The 22,520-nt window shown below is 39.8% G+C and overlaps 1 protein-coding gene across 1 annotated transcript; it reads right to left on the bottom strand.

Annotated features, from left to right (window-relative positions):
* Positions 1-233: 233 nt before the first annotated feature.
* LOC143857907 (LRR receptor kinase BAK1) lies at positions 234-21,942 on the bottom strand. The gene is made up of 11 exons (XM_077368440.1): positions 21,326-21,942; positions 15,918-16,050; positions 15,733-15,804; positions 14,295-14,438; positions 5,346-5,417; positions 5,162-5,233; positions 4,964-5,076; positions 3,811-3,945; positions 3,107-3,448; positions 2,260-2,654; positions 234-872 (listed from the first exon to the last, which is right to left on the bottom strand). The coding sequence occupies exons 1-11, from the start codon at positions 21,414-21,416 to the stop codon at positions 558-560; spliced, it is 1,884 nt and encodes a 627-aa protein (XP_077224555.1). The 5' UTR covers positions 21,417-21,942; the 3' UTR covers positions 234-557.
* Positions 21,943-22,520: the final 578 nt, after the last annotated feature.

Raw genomic sequence — 22,520 nt, 5'->3', positions numbered from 1 at the left:
TTTTCCATGAATTATTTTTTCATGGTTGCCAAACATGCCCTAAGCAACACATTTTATAATCCAGTGCAAAATCAGTGCATCTGTAACAGCCAATGAGATGTGTTTAACAAGTGAAGGGCTCCATATTATCAAGACAAAGGGTGCCAATATCAAATTTCTATCTTATAATGTAAAAACTCTGGCTGAACAAAAAACACATTTGGAAACAGTTACAGAATCCATAACAATAGAAATACTGAATAGAATACCTTTGAAATATTTTGCAGAGCCAGTAAAAAGTAGTAGGTTTTTTCCCACTCCTTACAATCAGATGGGTGTGTTTTAACTGTTTATACAAACCTAACTGCAACATGGCCTGTTTTAAACCTTACAAATCTTCAAGAAATAGCTGCAGATTGATACAATGGCCCCATAGATTCATATGCACAAATGTGAATTTCACTTGGATACAGAATATGGGCTTTATAGGAAACAATACATATTTAAGACAAAATAACAAAAGGAAAAAAAAATTAAAAACCCGTAAATAATTTTGATTTCCTATTGAATCAGTTAGGCTACCTCGGGCCGGATAATTCAACAGCGTGAAGATTGTCTGTGGAATCAACTATCCATTCAGAATTCCGGGTGGGTACCATCTCAACTTCCTGGCGGACCACCTCCACCTTCTGCCATTCTTCCCATCTCTCTGCCAAACCATCACCTTCGAGCATTCGTACCACTTCTGACATTTTCGGACGCTCCATTGGGGAGCCTTGGGTGCAGAGCAGTGCGACTTGGATCAGCATCTCAACCTCAGTCTCGATGTAATTGCCCTGCAGATCTGGATCGACCAACATTTCCAGCTTCTTCTCCTTAAGAAGTCCTTTCACCTGTGAATAGTGTACCACTAGGTGATGAAAATTCCAATTTATATGGCCAGCTTCTTTCGTTACCAAGTATTAGCAATGGGTTTATCTAGGTTTAACAACATTCCAACTCATAAAATGGCAATAGCACTAGAAGAAACACCTTTTTACCATTTCAAAAAAAGAAGAAATTCAGTGTATTTTACGTATGAGGAGGGCTACTCTAGGTAGATACCCCCATTATTAGCTAGCATTGAGCATATAACAAGCATACAACGATAGAAACTCAATACAACTCCAGTCATCAAGTCGCTGCGATGAAAATTCCAAAATTTTAGCCAACATAGTGTTGTTCAATATTTTCAGGTGGTAAAAATAAAACCTTCAAAAAAAAAAAAAAATTTAAAACCTTCCTGTTTCTCAGGAAGACCTGTTACACTGGGCACATTCGGCTACCGTGATTCTTTTTTTTTAATGACAAACTTAGTGTCTCCAAGTGGTGAGAGAGGGGTACGGTAGGTGAAGGAAGGTTAAAAATTTCGGTTTTGGTAACCGTTTCGGACCCCACCAAAAACCGAATTTCGGTCCGAAATTTGGTAATTTGGTTCCAAATTCCGGACCCAAATTTTGAAATTTCGGTCAGAAATTTGGTAAAGGGCGAAAAATGGAATTTCGGAAAATTCCGGTTTCGGTCTCCACCGGTATCCGAAATTTTAAACCATGGGGTGAAGTGGCTAAAAATCAGGAAACTAGTGTCTCCGAGTGGTGAGAAGTCGCTAAAAATCAGGAAACAAAAAATGCTACTCAAACTAGGATTAACCTTTTCCTGACTTTTAGCCACTTCTCACCCTCATCTCAATCGTGCCCTCTAAATCTGCCCTCCTCCCACCCGCCCTACCCCTCTCACCACTTGGAGACCCTAATTTATCAGGAAAAAGAATCCCTGGCTGCCAGACATGGCCATTGTTTCTTTTCTGGCCCAGGAAGGCTGGCAATGCAACCTTAGCAACTAAGATCAGAGACTTGCCTCTTGTAACTAGACTAAAATAAGTGACCCATCCCTCGACTTTTAAACTTCAACTCAAGCCTTAATGACAATCTCAGGAGAAGGTCAAAAGGCTACAACAAACCAAAAACATATGGTCTGAAATTAACCTGAAACTGTTGCCTGATGCAGCCAATAACTGACAATCCTAGCCCCAAACCCTGTGTCTACTGAACCCTCAAAGACGAGAGGGATTCTAAGAATCACCACATTAGCATAAATGGTACAAATGATTAGAAATCATGAGTAAGCTATTATAGGGATTCTAAGAATCACCACATTAGCAAAAATCGTACAATAGATTAGAAATCATGTGTAAGATATCATATGTAAAGGAGGCAGAGAGAATAATGACTTGGTGCATACCCAGTCGAGCAACATGACATCATCATCATTTGCAAGCCGAGCAAGATCAAATGCTCTTTGTCCAGTGATAAGTTCCAGAAGCATGATCCCATACCCAAAAACATCTGTCTTCTCTGACGACTTTCCCGTGGAGAGGTACTCTGGAGCTATATGTCCAATTGTGCCACGGACAGCAGTCGTCACATGGGTATCCTTGTAGTCCATGAGTTTAGCCAAGCCGAAATCCCCAACAACTGCCTCAAACTCCTCATCCAAGAGGATATTTGCGGCTTTCACGTCACGGTGAATAATCTTTGGATCACAATGATCATGCAAGTAAGAAAGCCCTCTTGCAGATCCAAGTGCAATCCGCCTCCGTGTCGGCCAATCGAGGGGTTGTTCCTCTGGTTGACGCTCTACAAGAAAATCACCAGTACAAACTTTCTTTAGAACATTTTGAAGACGAGAAAAACATCTACAGTTCATAATTCATAATTCAGTTTCCACCAGAATTCTTCCAACTGATCCTCCAAATGTATCAAGAAGGTTAGACATTGCAAAAATTCAAATACAGGGAGACAATCATTGTTTTAAATTTCGGCCGAAATACTGAAATATTCGGCCGGGACCAACACTGAAAGCACATAAATCCAAAATTTCGTCGAAATTTAAAAGATTTCCCTCGAAAATTCTAAAATCTCCACCGAAATCTTGTAAAATACCGAAATTGTTTTTCCGAATTGTACATGATTTCGGCTGAAATTTCAGTTTTTTCGGTTCCGGTTGTGGCCGAAACCGATATTTAAATTCTTGGAGACAACGCAAAAAAGTAATGGAAAAGAAAGCATGTAGAAAGAGTGAAAGGTACCTCTCAGACATGACGCAACACTTCCATTAGCCATATAGGGATAAACAAGCAGCCGTTCAGTGGGTGTCATGCAGAATCCCCGTAGCCGGAGTAGGTTCCGATGTACAGCCATGCTGATCATTTCTACCTCTGTCTGAAACTGTAGCTCTCCTCCTGGAGTACGCTCTTCCTTTAGTCTCTTAACAGCGACAAGTGAACCATCTGCTAGGCGCCCCTTGTACACCTTCCCAAACCCACCTCTACCCAGAATGTTCTTGTTACTAAAACTATCAGTTGCAACTTGTAGTTCTCGGAGAGAAAATCTTTTGAGCTGACCCAGATGAACTTCTGGATCCTCTTCAGCTGCAAGGACAAAATTTGAAGTTAACATATATCCGTGAGCACTGGCACCATCTTGTGTCACAAAAAATGTGATCTCCACGCTTTATTGAGCAGATGATGGGACTCATAACAGTTCATGTGGGACCTAATGCACTTCACGGCCAGTCCTATCCTACTGTGCTCCCCAATTAATGAGCAAAGAAAGCTAGCATTTTACCATCCATACAGATTAAATTTATCTATTTTTTCAGGTTAACTACTAGCTGTTTCCTGGATTCCTCGTCTATTCCTCTTCCCCACGTTCCTTTGATTTCGGGCATATCGAGAGGCCTGGGTACACCATTCCAAAAAAAGAAAGAACGAAAGAACCAACAACTACTAACCGGGTACATCAAAGAAATGTTCTTGCGGCTTCCGACGACGCCACCATGCAAATCCAATTGCAGGTGCAGCAAATAGCAAAGCAGCACCTGCAGCCACTCCACCAGCAATCGCTCCGGTGCTAGAGGGGCTACTTCCTGATAAAATAACATTTAATGAGACACAAAATGCGACAACATAATGGTTTATCCTTATTTCGTCCATCCTGTATCAGCATAAGTGTAAAACATATCAAGCATTAAGACACATGCTGTCTCGTCAAGTTACAACCAAGACACTGGTATTTGTCTGCAAGAATTATGAGGATCCGGGAGCATCTAGCCTCTCATGGAAAAATTCAAAAGCCCGTGCTTTTATACGTGCACACTTGGTTGGCCAGAGTATGAAGAACTTTCTTCAACACTTCCAACAGATGATGATTATGAGTCTGTTTCTAGAGATTGTATATGGTGTAAGCCCGTCTAGTCCAGTATTTTTCAGAAAGTACTTTAGGGCTTGCACCATAAGATGATCCAAACAGTCCATTTAATGTGCCACAACGTAAATATATCGTGCCCCAAAAATCATTTCCATAGGATGATCCCAACCATCCGATCTATAGAGGTTTCCATAATATGAAGTTCCTCTATAGATCTTAGGGCTAGGATCATCCTATGGAAATGATTGTTTAGGCACAACCTATTTACGTTGTGGGCCATCAAATGGACAGGTTGGATCATCCTATGGTGTAAGCCGTACAGTACTTTAAAAAAAATACACAACTATATGGGCTTTACACCACATAATATCTCTTGTTTCTAAGTAAACAAGAAGTTCTTAAAAAAGAAAAGAGAAACAAAAAGAACAGCTCAAGCTGGTGCTAGAATCAGTTAACCCAAGACAAACTAATCTTAGAAAGGTCAAGCTTTGTCTCAAGAAAAGCTAAACAAGTGCACTTCTGTCAAATATACACTTATAAATATCTCTTGATTCTAAGTAAGCAAGTGGTTCTCAAAAAAGAAAAGAGAAACAAAAAGAACAGCTCGAGCTGGTACTAGAATCAGGTAACCCAAGACAAACTAATCTTAGAAAGGTCAAGCTTTGTATCAAGAAAAGCAAAAAAAGTACACTACTGTCAAATATACGCTTATAAGAAATTACTGATAAAATGATCACCTTGCCCAGAAATTGGAGTAGGCGGAACAAATGGAGGAGGTGGAGAAAATGGTGGAGACCCAGGGCAAGGTTGCGATGTAACGGGGCCACAGAGTCCTCGGTTATTAGAAAAACTACAAAATGGAAAATCTGGAGTCAGCAAACACTCATCAAATTTACACAAAGATCCTGGGTTTGGAGAACCATTCAGCAAGAGACCTGATGGGAGTGAATAGTGAAAAAGAACCATTAGCTGGAACCTCTCCCATTAGGTGGTTGTTAGACAGATCCCTGCATTGCCCATTACAAACAGTTCATAGCACGATTCTAGCAAGCTAATATTAGAAATCAACAATAGAAAAAAAACAAGATTCCTGATTGAACAAAAGAAGTTTCCACTTACAGAACTTGTAGTGTACTGATATTCGTTAAAGACATAGGAATGGAACCCGAGAGGGTATTGTTGTTAAGCCGGCTATCCTTCCACAGACATTTTCAAGAGAAACACAGCATTAAATTGAGAAATAATTGAAATGAGACAATATAGTGTTTTTCAAATTTAAATGATAGAGACAATTTCCTAAAAAAAGGGAGAAAGGAAAAAAGTAGTGCAAGTTCAGTAAAGGCATCAAAAGTAATAATTTTCCTAGTGTACATTGTTATTTGGCTTCAATGATTGCAGTTTGGAGTTTCAAGGTCGGGTTTATTCCCTACGCAATGGTGCTGCCAAACTTGATTGAGATTGAGGAGAAAGAGGAGCACATCCCTGCCCAGCTTGTCACAATCAAGTTATCTATGATTAAATTCATTCTTTAGAAGGGAAAAATTAGTCTGAGCGCTCGTTCCCAAGGAATATTAGATCACCTGAATGGGATCTCTGTAGTACAGCTGAATTTATTAAACGAGGGGGATGTGATTCTACCGTTGGCGAAGAACAGGCACCCTTCTAGGAATAAGAATCCCAAATACGAAGAATGGCTATGCAAGGTTCAGCTTATCATTGTGTGACGGAGACCTGAAGTACTTGCTCAATTATACAACATATCTCGTCCTCCACAATTTGAGGACATCATTACATGAGTCCTGTTAGCAAGTCTGAACCCTATATCATGTAAATTTTCATGGAACGTCATAACTGTCGCAAAGGATACCTTTCAATTGCCACATTTCAAAATAAAATGGTCTTCTTTGACCAATTTTCTTCTATCCAAATGCCACTCAATGAGCATGATAAGGTCAGTTACACCCTCTCCGCTCTTGGAGATGACTACGTGATATTTACCACTTTAGTCCTCAAATGCAAAAAAGGCCACCCATGTTTGCGGAGCTATGTGTTCTCCTTCAACATGAGGGCTTTATAACTACTACAGAGGGAACTGCAAAGCCTCCCACACACACACTCGAACTATCGCGAGACCTTTGAAAGTCGATGTTGTGACTCCATCTGGTCGCAACTGTGATAGGGGCCGTGGATGTGGTTGTGGTCGAGGCAACTACTACAATAAACAACAACAATATGCCCCAGTTCAGCAAGGCAAGGGTACCATCAAATCAGCACCTTGGTCAACATATAAGAAAGCATCAAGGTCAACCTCTCCAAGGGGGGCCTTCCGGTGTTACTTGTTGCCCGCACCATTTCTACCCCCATATCCACAAGAGGGCCTCTTCTCATTCTCACAGCGCAAGATCCAATGCTCCTTCATGGTTGCCTTGGTAATCTGCATGATATCATATTTGTGAGAGCAATAATCATACCACCATGAACTGCAATCATCGTATTAATTACTGTTTCAAAACTCCCTTCGTCAATTGTAGACTCGCATGAATTGTCGACTCACGCCAATTGTCGACTCCCAGTTACCTTGGCCGTGTCCTTGGCTGAGTCCGTGTTTTTCCCTACCAGGTCAATCATAGGTCATTTGAATCTCCCAAGATATGACTACATCAACTGAGTACTAGGTCGTGCCACACCGAGGCGACTAGGATTTGCTTTGGCCATGTTTTGGCCCCCATTCACATTTTGAATCATTGGTTTTAATGCTTAGCATCAGCAAAATTTTCCCACGACCCTCACTCATCAGCTGGTTGACCTCTCGCTATCAACACTTCTAAAGCTTCTTGGGTGTCGGAGACAGGTGCTACCCATCATTTTTCTGCTGATTGAGGTAATCTGTCTAATGGGAAACATCTTCAAGCCTATTCAAGCAAAGAGATCATTCTGGGATCATTTAGGGTCAAGTGGAGCCCACAAGACACCTCCAATAAACAATAGCCTTCAATGAAATCCAAAGAGGAAAGGGGTAAAATTATAATTTGACAAGACTAACCTTGGTCAAACTGTCAAAAGGAGATTGTTTTCATCTTTTTTGGTTTTTGTAGGCAATAGCCTACTTGATATTGTTGCAAGGTCAAGGTTTCGTTTTAGGGATTTTAAGAAGCTCATTTAGAGTATTGATCATGAGATATGTTTCCTAACTGAGTTATGATATGTTAGGAGTCCTAGTCAAAGTTAGTAGCTTCTAGTTTCGGATTAGTAGCTGTTAAAGTATAAAAGATAAATAATGCCTTTCTCCAACAGCTTAAGCTTTTGGAGAAGTTGGTAAGCTAACATGGTATCAGAGCCAAAGGTCTCGAGTTCAAACCTCCTGGATAGCAAAAATCCACTTGCAATGGTCGGCCCAAAGCGGGACCACATGTGCCACTTGTTTGCCAAGTGGGCCACACTGCGGGGGAGTGTTGAAGTATAAAAGATAAATAACGCTTTTCTCCTACAGCTTAAGCTTTTGGAGAAGTTGGTAAGTTAACAGTAGCTTTAGGATAGTTTCATTATTAATTTAGTTAGTCCATGGCTTTAGTAGGATTTCCATTTGAATATCAAGATGTGACGAGAAGGGGGCTATAAAGGAGGTTGTTGATTTTTATATAAAGTTATATTCCTCAGAGAAGGAAGGTTGTATTATTCCGGAAGGCACAAATTTTAACAGTTTGATGGTGGAGGATGCTGATAATCTCGAAAGGCCGTTTACGGAGGAGGGGGTTGAAAAGGGATTGTCTTCTATGGTGGGAGATAAAGCTCCTGGACCGGATGGGTTTTGTATGGCTTTCTTTCAGTCTTGTTGGGATTATGTGAAGGGGGATGTCATAAGATTTTTTCATGAATTTTTTTATGGTTTGGAGCTTGATCGTGGAGCTTGTTTGACTTTCATTGCGCTCATTCCGAAGGTTAAGGGTGCCTCATCTATTGGAGAGCTTCGTCCTATTATTCTCGTCAGGTGCCTTTACAAACTTCTGACAAAGATTTTGGCTTCGAGGTTAAAGTTGGTGATGCCCCTCATTATCTCAGATTACCAGTCTGCGTTCGTTCGTAAGCGGCAAATTCTTGATTGTTCCCTTATAGCTAATGAGACCATTGACTATTATGCTACGTGTGGAAGGAGTGGTGTTGTATGCAAACTGGATATGGAAAAAAGCATAAGATTGTTGGAGTGGCATTACCTTGATTATGTGATGGGTCGAATGGGATTTGGGGGGAAGTGGAGAGGTTGAATGGCGAAGTGCATTTCTTCTCCATGGTTTTCAATTCTAATTAATGGCGCTTTTCTTGGTTATTTTAAATCATCGAGGGGGCTTAGACAAGCTAATGAGACCATTGACTATTATGCTACGTGTGGAAGGAGTGGTGTTGTATGCAAACTGGATATGGAAAAAGCATAAGATTGTTGGAGTGGCATTACCTTGATTATGTGATGGGTCGAATGGGATTTGGGGGGAAGTGGAGAGGTTGAATGGCGAAGTGCATTTCTTCTCCATGGTTTTCAATTCTAATTAATGGCGCTTTTCTTGGTTATTTTAAATCATCGAGGGGGCTTAGACAAGGTGATCCCCTGTCCCCATTTCTCTTTGTTATGGTTGTGGAAACTCTCAATGGATTGATTGCGAAAGGGAGTGTTGCTAAGCTTATTCAAGGTTTCTATGTTGGGCAAAGAGAGGTGGAGGTTACTCATCTTCAGTTTGCGGATGATACATTGCTTTTTTGTTCGCCAGAGGTTGAGTCGGTTCTCTATCTTGAAGCTATCATTCGTTGGTATGAGTTGATTCCTGGCCAATGAGTTAATTTCCATAAGTCTAAGTTGCATGGTGTAAATATGGATCATGAGTTGTCTCTTGGTTTGGCGGGTATTATGGGCTGCAAGCTGGATTACTTCCCCTCATCTTATCGGGGTTACCACTGGGTTTTGGGAGACCAAATATTGCAAGTTGGGTGCCGATTGTTGAGAGGGTGGAGAGGAGATTAGATACCTGGAAGAGGAACCTCGTCTCTCGGGGTGGTCGACTTACTTTGATTAAGGCCGTGTTACCAAGCATTCCGGTTTATCAATTGTTGGTTTTTAGATGTCCGGCGAGTATTTCGAAGAGAATTGAACAGATTCAGCGGAGATTTCTTTGGGGGGGGGGGGGGGCGAGAAAAAGAAAGGTATTTCATTAGTGGCGTGGAAAAAGGTTTGTATGCCGATCAAGGCAGGAGGTTTGGGTATTATAAGAGTTAGGATAGTGAATCAGTCTTTGTTAGGCAAGTGGTTGTGGAGGTTCGGAGAAGAAGAGAATGCTCTTTGGGTGAGAGTTATTGCTAGTAAGTATGGTTCAGATTTGTCTCGTTGGGTGTCTGAAGATAGATTTTCGAGGAAAGGTTGCACGGTATGGAGGGACATTTTGGGCATTTCCTTAGATTTTCATCAGGGCATTAGGTTCAGGGTGCAGTATGGTGATCGTGTGAGATTTTGGTTGGATTTGTGGTGTGGGAAGGAATTACTGAAGGATGCATTTCCAGATTTATTTTTGGTGGCATCGGCTAAGGATGCTTTGGTCAGGGATTGTTTTGTACAGATGGAAGGAAGGGTTATATGGGCGCTTGCTTTTAGGCGTAATTTCTTTGATAGAGAACTAATATCGGTTTCCAGGCTTTTTGATGTTCTTGAGAGTTGTTATATTAAGAGGGATGAGGTGGATGCCAGGGTATGGATTTGGAACACTGCAGGTGAATTCACATCTAAATCTTTTTACAGCCATTACTGCCCTCTTCTGTTACTCCTGAGATTGCCAGTGTTTGGTCTATCCCAGCCCCCCCTTCGGTTGTTGTTTTTAGGTGGGTGGCCATATTAGGGAGAATTCAAACGATTGACTTTTTGAGAGATAGAAAGATGATCATTATTAATTTCTGTACCCTTTGCCAAGAAGATGGAGAGTCAGCGAACCGTTTGCTTCTTCATTGTAGTTTTGAGAGAAAGGTGTGGGGAATGGTGTTGGAGAGGTTTGGTGTGCATTGGGTTTTTCCGAGGGGCATTGGCCCAGGCTCTAGAGAGTTGGCAACTTGCTCCGTGGGGATTGAAGGGGAAAATTCTTTGGAATCTATCATTTCTTGCCATTATATGGTCGTTATGGAGAGAAAGAAATGCTAAAACTTTTAGAGGCATTTCTAAAAGTGCTATCTTTGTTGTTTCTAAAGCTACGGCGTCAACTATATTTTGGGTGAAGTCATTGCCTCTATTTAATTTTGTATCCGCATTTTATTTATGGTATGGATGGTTAGAGGTGTGCTCAAGTGTTGAAAGGAGTAATAATATTGTTCAAGCTTGGGAACCTCCGAAGTATGGCTCGTGTAAGCTTAACTTTGATGGATCAAGTTTAGGTAACCCCGGCCCGGCGGGTATTGGTGGGGTCTTAAGGGATGATAATGGTGATGTGATTTGGTCATTTGCCAGGCCTATTGGGATTGCCGATTCGAACGAGGCGGAAGTGCGGGCTGCTCATTAAGGAATAAAGCTTCTTGAAGGGGAATATCTTAATAATGTTGTAGTGGAAGATGATTCTATTAATGTTATCCGATGATTATCGGGTTCTCATAAGTTTCCGTGGAGGTTTGCGGACTTTTTTAATGAGATCCTAGATATTATCGGACATTCTCATGTTCAGTTCAATCATGTTAGGAGGTCGGCAAATGAAGAGACGGATTCTCAAGCTAGGAGGGGGGTTGGTTTGGAGTTGTTGGAGAAATTTGATTTTCTCCCCTCTTGATGGTGTTATTTCTTGAGTTGTATTGTTTATTTCTTATTTGTAATCTCTGACCATCTCGGTCTTTTTTAATGAATTTCACCATTCAAAAAAAAAAAACAATAGGAGTCCTCTTTAAATGAGAGAAAAGGGAGGCAAACAAGATTGGATGTGGGCTTGTTTCCTAATTTGAATGGGACACTCTTATGCAAGATTGGAGAGCCTCCTACAAGTCTCTAGGGGTATTTTTGACATTATGAATTGTAGGCTTTATGGCCATTGTTTTATGATGAATTGAAAGAAGGAAAGATTTTGCCAAGTGCTTAATTTTGTGGATGAGTGAGTCTCCAAATTTATGATTGTGGGTGCCAGCCTAAACAGGCTGACCAATCTGCCTCACTGTTACCCGATTTCCTTACATGCTCGAAGGTAACCTGGAATCCTTCCAACTGATCCTGAATCTCCTCGGTGATGGAGGAATGTTCTAAACATGCACCGCCAAGAGTCCTAGTATGACAGGAAAACATATTGGTGACTGGATTCCATTCTTACCTTGAACATGTTCAAGGTAAATTCATTAAAACAAATAGTAAGTTCAAGGTAAATTCATTAAAACAAGTAGTAAGTCATTTAAAATGTAAGGCTTCTCAAATAAAGACACAGCTCCAGCATGATAACAACTTGTCCTGCTATGAGAGGAAAACATATTGGTGATTGGATTCCATCCCAAGGTTGCCAGAGCGGGAATCGAAGGCTCCCAAGGAAGAATCCTGCTTCCTTGTTCCATCCTTACCTTGAACTTGTTCAAGGTAAGTTCACTAAAACAAATAGTGCTTTTTTCAAGATTTTTTCGACACAGGAAGTAATATGCTAATTTTTTTTATAAAATAAAATAAAATGGAATATGCTAATATTAATTAACTCAATTTTCATTAAAACAAGTTCAAATGAAAGTACACATGTAGCCCCATCAGTGATAAATCTTCCTGTTTAATTCTAGTAAGTTAGGATTTTCTCAAGCTGATTTCAAATATAATAAGTTAAATTGGTGGTCACATTCATATTTTCCAGAAGAAACCACTTTTAAGATGCCTGTCAAGAAATAATAAATTCATTTTCCATGGACAACTGCGATGGGAACCATCATAGGGCCCATATTCTATTTTTAAGTGTCATTTAAGTCCCTCAAGTGATAGGAGGGTAGCAAGGTCTTTTACCATCAGTATCACTTGGTTTCTATAAGTCGCAGGTGTTTAAGACGGGGCCCACAGCTATATTACAAAAATCGTAAGTGATAAGGGCATTTAAGCTATGATTTAGCCGACACTATGAATTTATTGTCGACACACGTGTCCTCGCGTGTCCACCCGTGTCGACACTCCTTTGGACACTATTCAATGTATTACTAGGAGTGTTAGAGTTAATGTGGGCTTGTGGACACTTATTTGTGTAATAATCAATAATTTTGAGTATGTGGATGCCACCATTTCTAGATTTTTAGATGTTGCCACGTTAGACAACTCATCCATATCGAAACTCGACACACGAATCCATATCGACAAATTATGATTATTTATACTTACTATTTTAGCCGTGTCCCCGTTTCTAAATTTTGGGGTTCGCCGGGTCCGACACTCCGTGTCAGTGTCGACCCGCGACACCCGTGTCCGTGTCCACAAATCATAGCATTTAAGTTATTTGTAAGTAATCCTTTAAGTTGGCAACTGAATTCAACATCCTACCTTGCAACTTTTAAAATGTCCTAGAATTCTATTTGAGGTTGGAAAGGTTCGTGTAAGGGGATTTCTAAAGACATTAGGAGTTAAATTTGAATTAGGAGCTTTATTTATTTATGGTTTTGAATGGTGAACTAGAAATTTTATTTCAAAAAGAAGAGTAGTTTATTTGTAGTAGGATCGGATAGAGTCCATGCAAAGAGAGAATTAGAGCCCTAGTACTAGGATAAGGAGCCTAATTAAAGGGGGTTGAGCGAATGCCATGTGACACCTCTTTATTGGGTTTTTACTAAAAATAGGCAAGTAGGACTAAGTTTTTACTCCCACTTCCTTAGAATTTCGTGGGAAGCACTATGCCTATAAATTGTAAAGGCATATGACCTTATTTCACATGCTATAATTGAATCAAATTGAGTTTTACTCCCAAGCTTAGTGTGCTACCATTGCTTAGGAGATCTAGGTTACAATTTTTCTTTGATTGCTTTGCATTCTTGTCATTCTCTCTCATCTCTTTCTCTCTCTTTTACTTTCCAAAAGCTTGAAATCTTGAAGCAATTTACAAAGCTTCCATCATCGATCTCCATAGCCTTCCCTTCCATTGTTTCAAACCTTCCACCTTAAGCCATAGACCAAGCCTTCATTATTTTCCCTTACCCTTTTCCCATTTCCCTCAGCCTTTTCAAAAACATCCCTTTCTCAATGTCTCCTTTTAATTTTCAACCCATCATAGCTGATTCAAATATAACTGTTGGATCAGCAAATGGATTCAATCTGATCTAACAATTAGATTTGATTCCGACATCAGATCTGAACCGTCCATTTTCTAAAAATGTAGATCTCATTAATTCTGCCCAGATCAACCATCTGAAGATTCGAATGTCATCCAACTTTATTCGATCGATCATACATACATATCCTAACCTATATCCAAAGATCTACTTGATCCAATGGCCGGATCATCATAGAACACCAAGATTACAGATCTGATCCAGATCTGCACTGCACATATTTGAACATTCTCCAATTCTTAAATCACTACTCTCCTCGCACAGATCGTCCTGCATCAATTGGTATCGAAGTTGCTTGTATAATAAACATGCAACTCTCAGAAATCAACTGCAACAAGTAACACTAAAACTACTAGTATCTTGATAGCGGACATTGAAAGAACAACATGACTCGGAATGAAACAATGACTGATAACACTGCTATGAACCAAACATTCAAATCAAAACACTATATAAGAATGACAACAAAATGGCGTGGTGGATAAGCTAGCTAAAGATGGGGTATTCAAGGAGAATCTGGAGTAGTTTGATTACCTACCACCTTGATTTTTTCCTTTTTTGCTTTTCTTGAGATTCTTCTTGTATCATATGTTCAGACCTCCTCGGTCTTTGAACTCTAATATTAATACTATTCATCATTCAAAAAAAAAGAATGACAACAAAATCTTGACTTGCTACCAAGCCTTCTACATCACCAAATAAAGCCAACTGAAATGATTAAAAAACAAGCAGAAGTAGCAATTAAATATCCAAGAAAATGAGTTAAAGGAGTGTACATACAGGAAACGCAGCTTCGATAGCTTGCCCAATGTGTCAGGTATGGGACCGGTAAAGTTGTTTAAATAGAGATCCAAGCTCACCAAGCTTGTCAAATTTCCAAGGTCAATAGGGATTTGCCCACTTATATTGTTACTATAAAGTTCCCTGTTAAGACACATTAAATTCAATGATTTATACAGAGAATAATTCAAATAGTAATGAAAACTTCTAATTGACTGGAATAGGACAGAACTCTCCACAACTCTTGTGATAACCATTACCCTTGAATTTGGAAAACATAAACCATCGTATGATAGAAGTTCCCCCCATCAATCCTCATTTAAAGCATAAAATAGTGCAGGATTTATTTTAACTTAAAAAAATAATTTCGAGAATAAAATTTTTATTTTTTTATTTTTTAAGTGAAATCCTGCATGTCCATGCACACGCTGGCTTCAGCTTTGAACACCACAAACTGCTTCATTTTTTGAGTGAGGCAAATACTGATTAGTCACATCACTGCCACCATTATAAGCATAGAACACTGGAGGCTAATGTGGCATCCTGTTCGTACCACATGACAATATTACAATGAGGGGCAGCTGTGCCTCATGCAATCATTGTAACTGGAAACTGCTGGCACCCGGCACAATGACCATTAACTAAAAGCTAATCCTCTAGAGTTTGGATATAGCAAAAAAAAACTTAAACTGCATGAATTCCCAAACTTCAAGAACTTTTTATGTTGATGTATATATGTCACAATCCATCAACAAAATATGAAGCATGTAAAGTTTTGTTGCCTAAACAGAGTGACCTAGATGAAAACATATTCACAAGGGGGCTACAACTAAGGTGCAAATTGTGTATGGCTAATTTTGCTTAGAGTGCTGCCTTTTCTAGAAACAGGCAAATATCATCCAGTAGCTATATGGACAAGGCATAGCTAATTTCTGGTCAAAAAAAGAGACTGATACAATAGATGACACTGAAATAGGACATTTTGTAAGCTCAGATGATGCCTGTGAGGACAAGACGCACCTGAATAAGAGGAATACAAACTCATCCATATAGAATGGTCAAACAGCAATCGCTGGTCCTGCCGCATGGGCTCTAGGCTATGCCACAAATATCTCCAATATTTTCAAAATATCGCGCTTTTATCGCAACATTTTGATAAAACGACAAAATCCCGAAATAATCCCAAGATTTTAAAAATATAGCGATATTTTCATTTTTATCATAAAATATCACGATAATATCACTCATAGCTGCCCCTGATTGTAAATATTGCAAAATGAACCAGTGCAGTTCTGTATTTGACCAAAGCCAGTATGCACATTATATGAAATTCATGCATCAGATACAGAAAATTATGGTTTTCTAAGGACTCGATGAGTTTGTGCTTTGTGAGACTCAATGTGCTCCAGCAAATGAATGTATATATGCCATAACTTACAGGTATTGCAAATTTCTAAGCTGGCCAAGTTGAGGGACCAGAGTCCCAGATAAATCTGCATTACCAAGATCACTGGAAAGATACACACGACAAATGTTTTAATGTCATATAGCTGCAATGACTTCAAAAAAGTTACATAATAAGCATATTCGGCCCCAATTATTAAGAAGAATGCATCCACTTACACTCTTATAACACTATTATCATTGTTACATGTAACATGAAACCATGTGCATGGATTGACAAGGGTTGGATCCCAACTCTGCAGCACACTATTAGGATCATTTAAGTTCGTCCGTAGACTATGTAAAGCATCACCTGTTGACAAGCAAGCAACTATCATGAGCAGCTAGAGAGAAAATTCAGTAATAAAAAGGCAAATAATAAAAAATGTTGGCAGTGCCAAGTAAAATAATATTAAAGAAAATACTATGATAGAACTTGATGAAACAACATCTACTATTGCACTTAAGATTTCACATTGTTTCCATGAAGTAACACAAAGTAATTACCCAACACAACATGCAAGTGTCTTGTACCTTTCGTTCTACTGGGTGGATACTTCTTTTTTTAAGGTTACTGAATATATTAAGAAAAGAGAGACAATGCCAAGAGGTAAAAAAAGAGAGGGGGGGGGGGGGAAGTTGATTTAGCAAGCAAATCAGCTAAACCATTTGTCGATCTACTAATACAATAAAGCTAAGCATCTAATGAATTACAGCTGTCCACAATCTTATCCATGAAAGAAGCTAATCGCCATGTCCCAATGATTTGGGAGGAAAATTAACCCCCACAAAAATAGCAAGAGAATACCAAATGATCAGTCAGCAAAAGGAAAATGAGAACACCAAGTAAAAAGTAAGTCAATCATGACAATAACACGTTTCTGCTAAGAAAGCTGGTATTGCCCCCACTCTTTTTGAGACTACCCACTCATCTCCTTTATTTAGAATATTTTCTGTTTATTTCCACAAGTCATTATAAGTTGTACACATGGTTCTAAATGTTGGTTGAATCCAAAGACAAAACGGCTGATATGTTTCCAACTTTCCATTTCCTAGCCTCACCGAAATGAAAACCTTTGGTTGACATGTATAGATAGAGGTAATGTTTCAGTCGTGACTACTGAAACACTACCACTTTAGTATGTAAAACACAGAACTTAGGCTTTCACTTTTTTGCATGGCAAGTGCTTTTTTCTTGTTTCTTTAATTATGGTGCAAATGAATCAACTGTGTTGTTTTAATGCCTCTGCAAATGGATTAGTCCATGCATTTTTATTTTTAATGGATTTAGGGTTTTGAAAATCGGGAAAAAGTATATTTTCAAATGGGAAATGTTATCAGCACTACTGCATTTTGATGAGGGCACTCCTAACTTTATTCAAAGTACGGTATGGCCCGCACCATAGGATGATCCAAACCGTCCATTAGGTGGGCCACAGGATAAATAGGTTGTGCCCCAAAAATTATTTCCATAGGTTGATCCTAACCCTCCAATCTATAGAGGGTTAGGATCAACCCTCTAACATTCGGATCGGAGGGTTAGGACCAACCTATGGAAATGATTTTTGGGGCACAACCTATTTAGGCTGTGGCCCATCTAATGGACGGTTTGGATCATCCTATGGTGCGGGCCATACCGTACTTTGAATAAAGTGAGGAGTGCCCTCATCAAAATACAGTACTGCTGATAACATTTCCCTTTCAAATATAAACTAATCATATATGAATGCTAGCTTCTAGTCTTATTATATGCGAGTTCTTGACCAATCTATATCTTAGAAGGGTATTTTGGACTTTGTACATGTAACCATATCACTCTCACACACACACTCACTCACGCACGCGCATATCTATTACTATGTAGCATAAGAGAAAAGGATAGAATTTCTTGATTTATTTGAAAAATCTATGGATTTGACACATCAACATGGTTGTTTTTTACCATTTCATACCCTTGCCAGATATCTGTACATAATATTTATGTAAGGGTTTTAAAGTCATTTTAAGATAAAATCTTACAAGAAAGTCAACATTTGCGGCTGTTCTCATTTTACGTGTAAGAAAGTCATTTTAATGGAAGTTTTTGCCATTGGGCGGTGATAAATTCACCCCCTTCTATTCACCTCTATTTGTCAAAATGGACTATACAGCCCACGCCATAGGATGATCCAAACCGTCCATTTGATGGCCACCATTGGGCGGTGATAAATTCACCCCCTTCTATTCACCCCTATTTGTCAAAATGGACTATACAGCCCACACCATAGGATGATCCAAAACGTCCATTTGATGGCCACCATTGGGCAGTGATAAATTCACCCCCTTTTATTCACCCCTATTTGTCAAAATGGACTATACAGCCCACACCATAGGATGATCCAAACCGTCCATTTGATTGCCACAATGTAAATTGATTGTGCCCCAAAAATCATTTCCATATGATGATCCTAGCCCTCCGATTTATAGAGAAACTCTATATAATAAAAAAAAACAAGTAAACTCATTACCATGCCAATTACGTAAGCTATTGCCCTTTTTTATCATTTCATATGTATGCCACTTTTAGTTATACAATTTCTTCAATTTCCCTATTGTCCATAGTTTTAATGCTTCTTTTAAGTAACCATTATCTTTTCTTCGCCGCCTGTGCATCGCACAGGGTTTTTTACTAGTATATATATATATGAGAAAACTGTTGGTGAGCTTAAGCGCACCACTTTTTTGGTGCGCTTAAGTTGTTAAACGCCTCCCATTGGTGCGCTTAAGTGGGACCCAAACATTTAAACGAATGGGAAGCGTTATAACAACTTAAGCACACCAAAAAATGGTGAGCTTAAGCGCACCAACAGTTCTCTCTCTCTCTCTCTCTCTCTCTCTCTCTCTATATATATATATATATATATATATATATATATATATATATAGAGAGAGAGAGAGAGAGAAAAGCGACCGCACTCGGTCGAGTAGATAAGCTTATCTACTCGGTCGAGCTAAAAACAGTGGGGGCCCACATTGTTTGGGTGATCCAAACCATTCATTTGAAAGGCCCTTACCTACATAGGATGTCCAAAAAAATCAGATCCATAGGATCACCCTCACCTATGCAAATGTGGAGGGAAAAATGGGAAAAAATGGACAGACAGTTTGTCCACAAATCTGCCCATTTTCCCCCTCCACTGTTGGATGGGTTAGGACCTATGTAGCCGATTTTTTGTGGCCCCCCTATCTAGGTAAGGACCTTTCAAATGAATGGTTTGGATCACCCAAAAAATGTGGGCCCCACTGTTTTTAGCCAACCGAGTAGATAAGCTTATCTACTCGACCGAGTACGCTCACTTTTCCCATATATATATATATATATATATATATATATATATATATATATATATATATAGAGAGAGAGAGAGAGAAGGGTTCCTGCAAATGTGTGCAGGTAAGTTACCTGCACACGAGTGCGAAACAGGGTGGGGCCACATTTTTGTGGGGATCAAAACCATTCATTTGGAAGGACTTCTATGGATAAGGTGTGGCCCAAAAATCAGCCCCATTGGATCGTCCTAACCCAATCAAAGGTGGGGGCGGGGGGGGGGGGGGGGGGGGGGGGGGGGGGGGGGGGGATGGACAGACACTGTGTGTCCATGTTTCTGCCCATTTTTCCTCTCCACAAATGGCAGGGTTAGGATGATAAAATGGGGCTGATTTTTGGGCCACACCCTATCCATGGAAGGGCCTTCCAAGTGAATGCTTTGGACCCCCAAAACATGTGGGCCCCCACCCTGTTTCTGCACTCGTGTGCATGTAAGCTTACTTGCACACGTGTGCAGGAACCCCTTCCTCATACATATAGCTTACAAACCACACACACATATATATTGATATCATATTACATGGGAGCTCTCTAAGTGAGACTCTCATCTTCTCCCTCACTCTTCTTCTTCTTCTTCTTCTTGATGGTGCCCATGTTACATCTTACATGGTATTGGAGCTCCCGCTTTTGATCCCAGAGTGTTGAAGCAATAGCAAAAAAAGAAAAAAAAAAGGAGGAAAATCCTAACCCTAACCCATCCTCTCCCACCTTTGAATCCTAACTCACCTTCTCCCACCTTCGGCCACCACCACCTTACCATCAACCTTCTCAGCCCTTGCCGTAAACCACCACCACCACCTTGCCGTAAACACACAACCTTCTCCACCCTTTATGCAAACCCACCACTCACCACCACCCTTGTCGTAAACGCACCACCCACCACCACCTTCACCGCCACCCTCATCCATCCCCACCTCCCTTGTCTCCCAGTACCACGGCCCCACCCTCACACACCCTCTTCTCTGCCCACCGCCACCATCTTCTCCAGCCATCGCCTGGCGGTCGAGGGGAACAGCCTTGGAAGTGGTAATTATTGAATAGTCATTCCAATCAAGAAGAATAGTCCGCCTGATTGCCCATTTTTAATTCCAGGGTTTCTCTGAATTTGGAAGTTACCACTACTAAATTAACCATTGTTATATGAATTCCAATTTCAAGCAATCAACTTATAACAGAAAACAACTAATAAAAAATATGCATGCATGTTCACCTTATCACTGACAAAATGCATCCCTATCTCTAATTTATTTCAGAATAAAAAATAAAATTTATGAGAGGTGTCTAGCTCATCAACTAAAGGAAATATGGAAAGTGACTAATACTGCGAGAAAAATGTTAAAACCCTACAGATGTCTTCATATATTTGACTCAACAAAGAAACAAGTTCATCTTTTTACTGGTGAACCAAGATATGAAACATGCACAGAACTTACAAAATTCTAGCTGAGGGGTGAAAAATCAATCACTAACAATTAACTACTATCAGAGTTTCAAGAAACCATCTATCAAAGCATCCCCTTGATCAAACCCACCAATATGATAATCCGCAAAGAGAGAACCTGAAAAGTATATCCTCAGCAGGGTGAATCTTTAGATGTTAAGCACCTCGAACATCATGTTGTGGATCTCATAAATTAAGCCAGACATGTCCCCCAAATGATGCATTCAATCAACAATGCAATAAAAAGCAACAGTAGAAAAAACAATGTTATATGGCCGATCAAGTCATTGCATGAAATGTATCCACTCCAAAATTCTTCACTTATTGAAATTTGACACAACCTCTCACACTTGTACCATCTCAGCTCCCAGTATTTTAAACCAGACCTTACCCCACCAAAATTGGGGAAAGGGGGGAAAAACAAAACATAAAACCTCCAACACAGTGGGATAATGAATATATGTAGAGAGTAGTGTGTTAGCAATAAAATTCAGAAACAATAAAAGCCAAATGGATCAGATCATAAACGCCTGAAAAATCTAAGAATTCGATCCCCTTTTCATCTATTGATACAAACACATCAAAAAGGGGGAAATAAATCACCATTAACACCATCAAAGCTTCAAGAATTACGACTAACATCAGTTCATCAATAGAAAAACGACTCTCATAGACATCATTTTCCCAAATCAACATCAAAAGCCACATGAACAAAGATCCAATCCTCGGAAAACTACAATCAAACAGACAATATTTAAAAAATAAAAATAAAAAACATACCTTCCACGTTGGCAATCGTGGTCAAAGGATGAAAAAGAAGGATCAACCAGATCAAAACCAAAGTCGCGATCTCTCGCTCCATGACTATCATCTGTCAAGACAAAATCCTCCAGCTCTACTACATCAACCCTCTAACCTCTAAAACCCTATCTTCAACGCAGAAACAACCAAATCCTCCACCATTTTTGTTGTGAAAACCGTCTCTAATCCATCAATCTGACCAGATCCATACGAATTCCTTGAGAGCAGCACATCATAAAAACCCTAGCCTCTAAAACCCTAGCTTCAACACAGAAACCACCGAATCCACCACCATTTTTGTTAGAAAAACAGTCTCTACTCCATCAATCTGACCAGATCCATTCGAATTCCTCAAGAACAGCGCATCAGGAAAACCCTAACCTCTAAAACCCTAGCTTGAACTCATAAACCACGAAATCCTCCACCATTTTCGATCAAAAAACCGTCCAAAGGATTAAAATCGAAGGCGAATTTCACTAAGTGAGATCGGATGAGAAAGTAAATGGAGATTTAAACGATATATTAGCAGATTTTTACTCTCTTTTTCTCTCTTCCTCTTCTTTTTTTGCCTTTTTGTCGTCTTTCTGGTCATCTTTAAGTGAACGAAGCTGGCGTGCGGTGCTTTCAGCTGCCCGTAAACAGCTGCCCGCTGCCCGCTGCCCGTCCCCTAGTCAAAACCCTCTAGATAGGCGACTGATATTGGCACTACCATGTTTTGATAATTACACGAAATCACCCTTTTTTTTTCTTTTTTAATTCGCTTGTAAAAGCGAGAGAAATTATATGGCAATGGGTCCCACATCATTTGGGTGATCCAAACCATTCATTTGTTGGGTCCTTACTTAGATAGGGTGTGCACAGAAAGTCTTCTTCATAGGATGATCCTAACCCTCCGATTTATAGATGTTTAAAATGGACGGTGGAGAATAGAAACCTCCACTGATCGGAGGGTTAGGATTATCCTATGGAGAAGATTTTCTAGGCACTCACTAACAAGGTCAGGGCCCAACAAATGAATGGTTTGGATTACCCGAATAAGGTGGGGCCTACTGTGTTTTGGGGGGGGGCATGCACGTATAAATTCGCCCTTTTTGGATATATTATGATAATCTTTAATAGCTTATTAAAGAATAAATGACAAGGTGAGTTAGTGCAGTTATCAAAAATGGCAGTG

This window comes from Tasmannia lanceolata, unplaced genomic scaffold (assembly GCF_043159265.1).
Source record: "Tasmannia lanceolata isolate RefF3 unplaced genomic scaffold, GAP_Taslan_0.1 ptg000025l, whole genome shotgun sequence".
In the NCBI taxonomy this organism is placed as follows: domain Eukaryota; kingdom Viridiplantae; phylum Streptophyta; class Magnoliopsida; order Canellales; family Winteraceae; genus Tasmannia; species Tasmannia lanceolata.
This window is presented reverse-complemented; position numbering and strand designations above follow the sequence as displayed.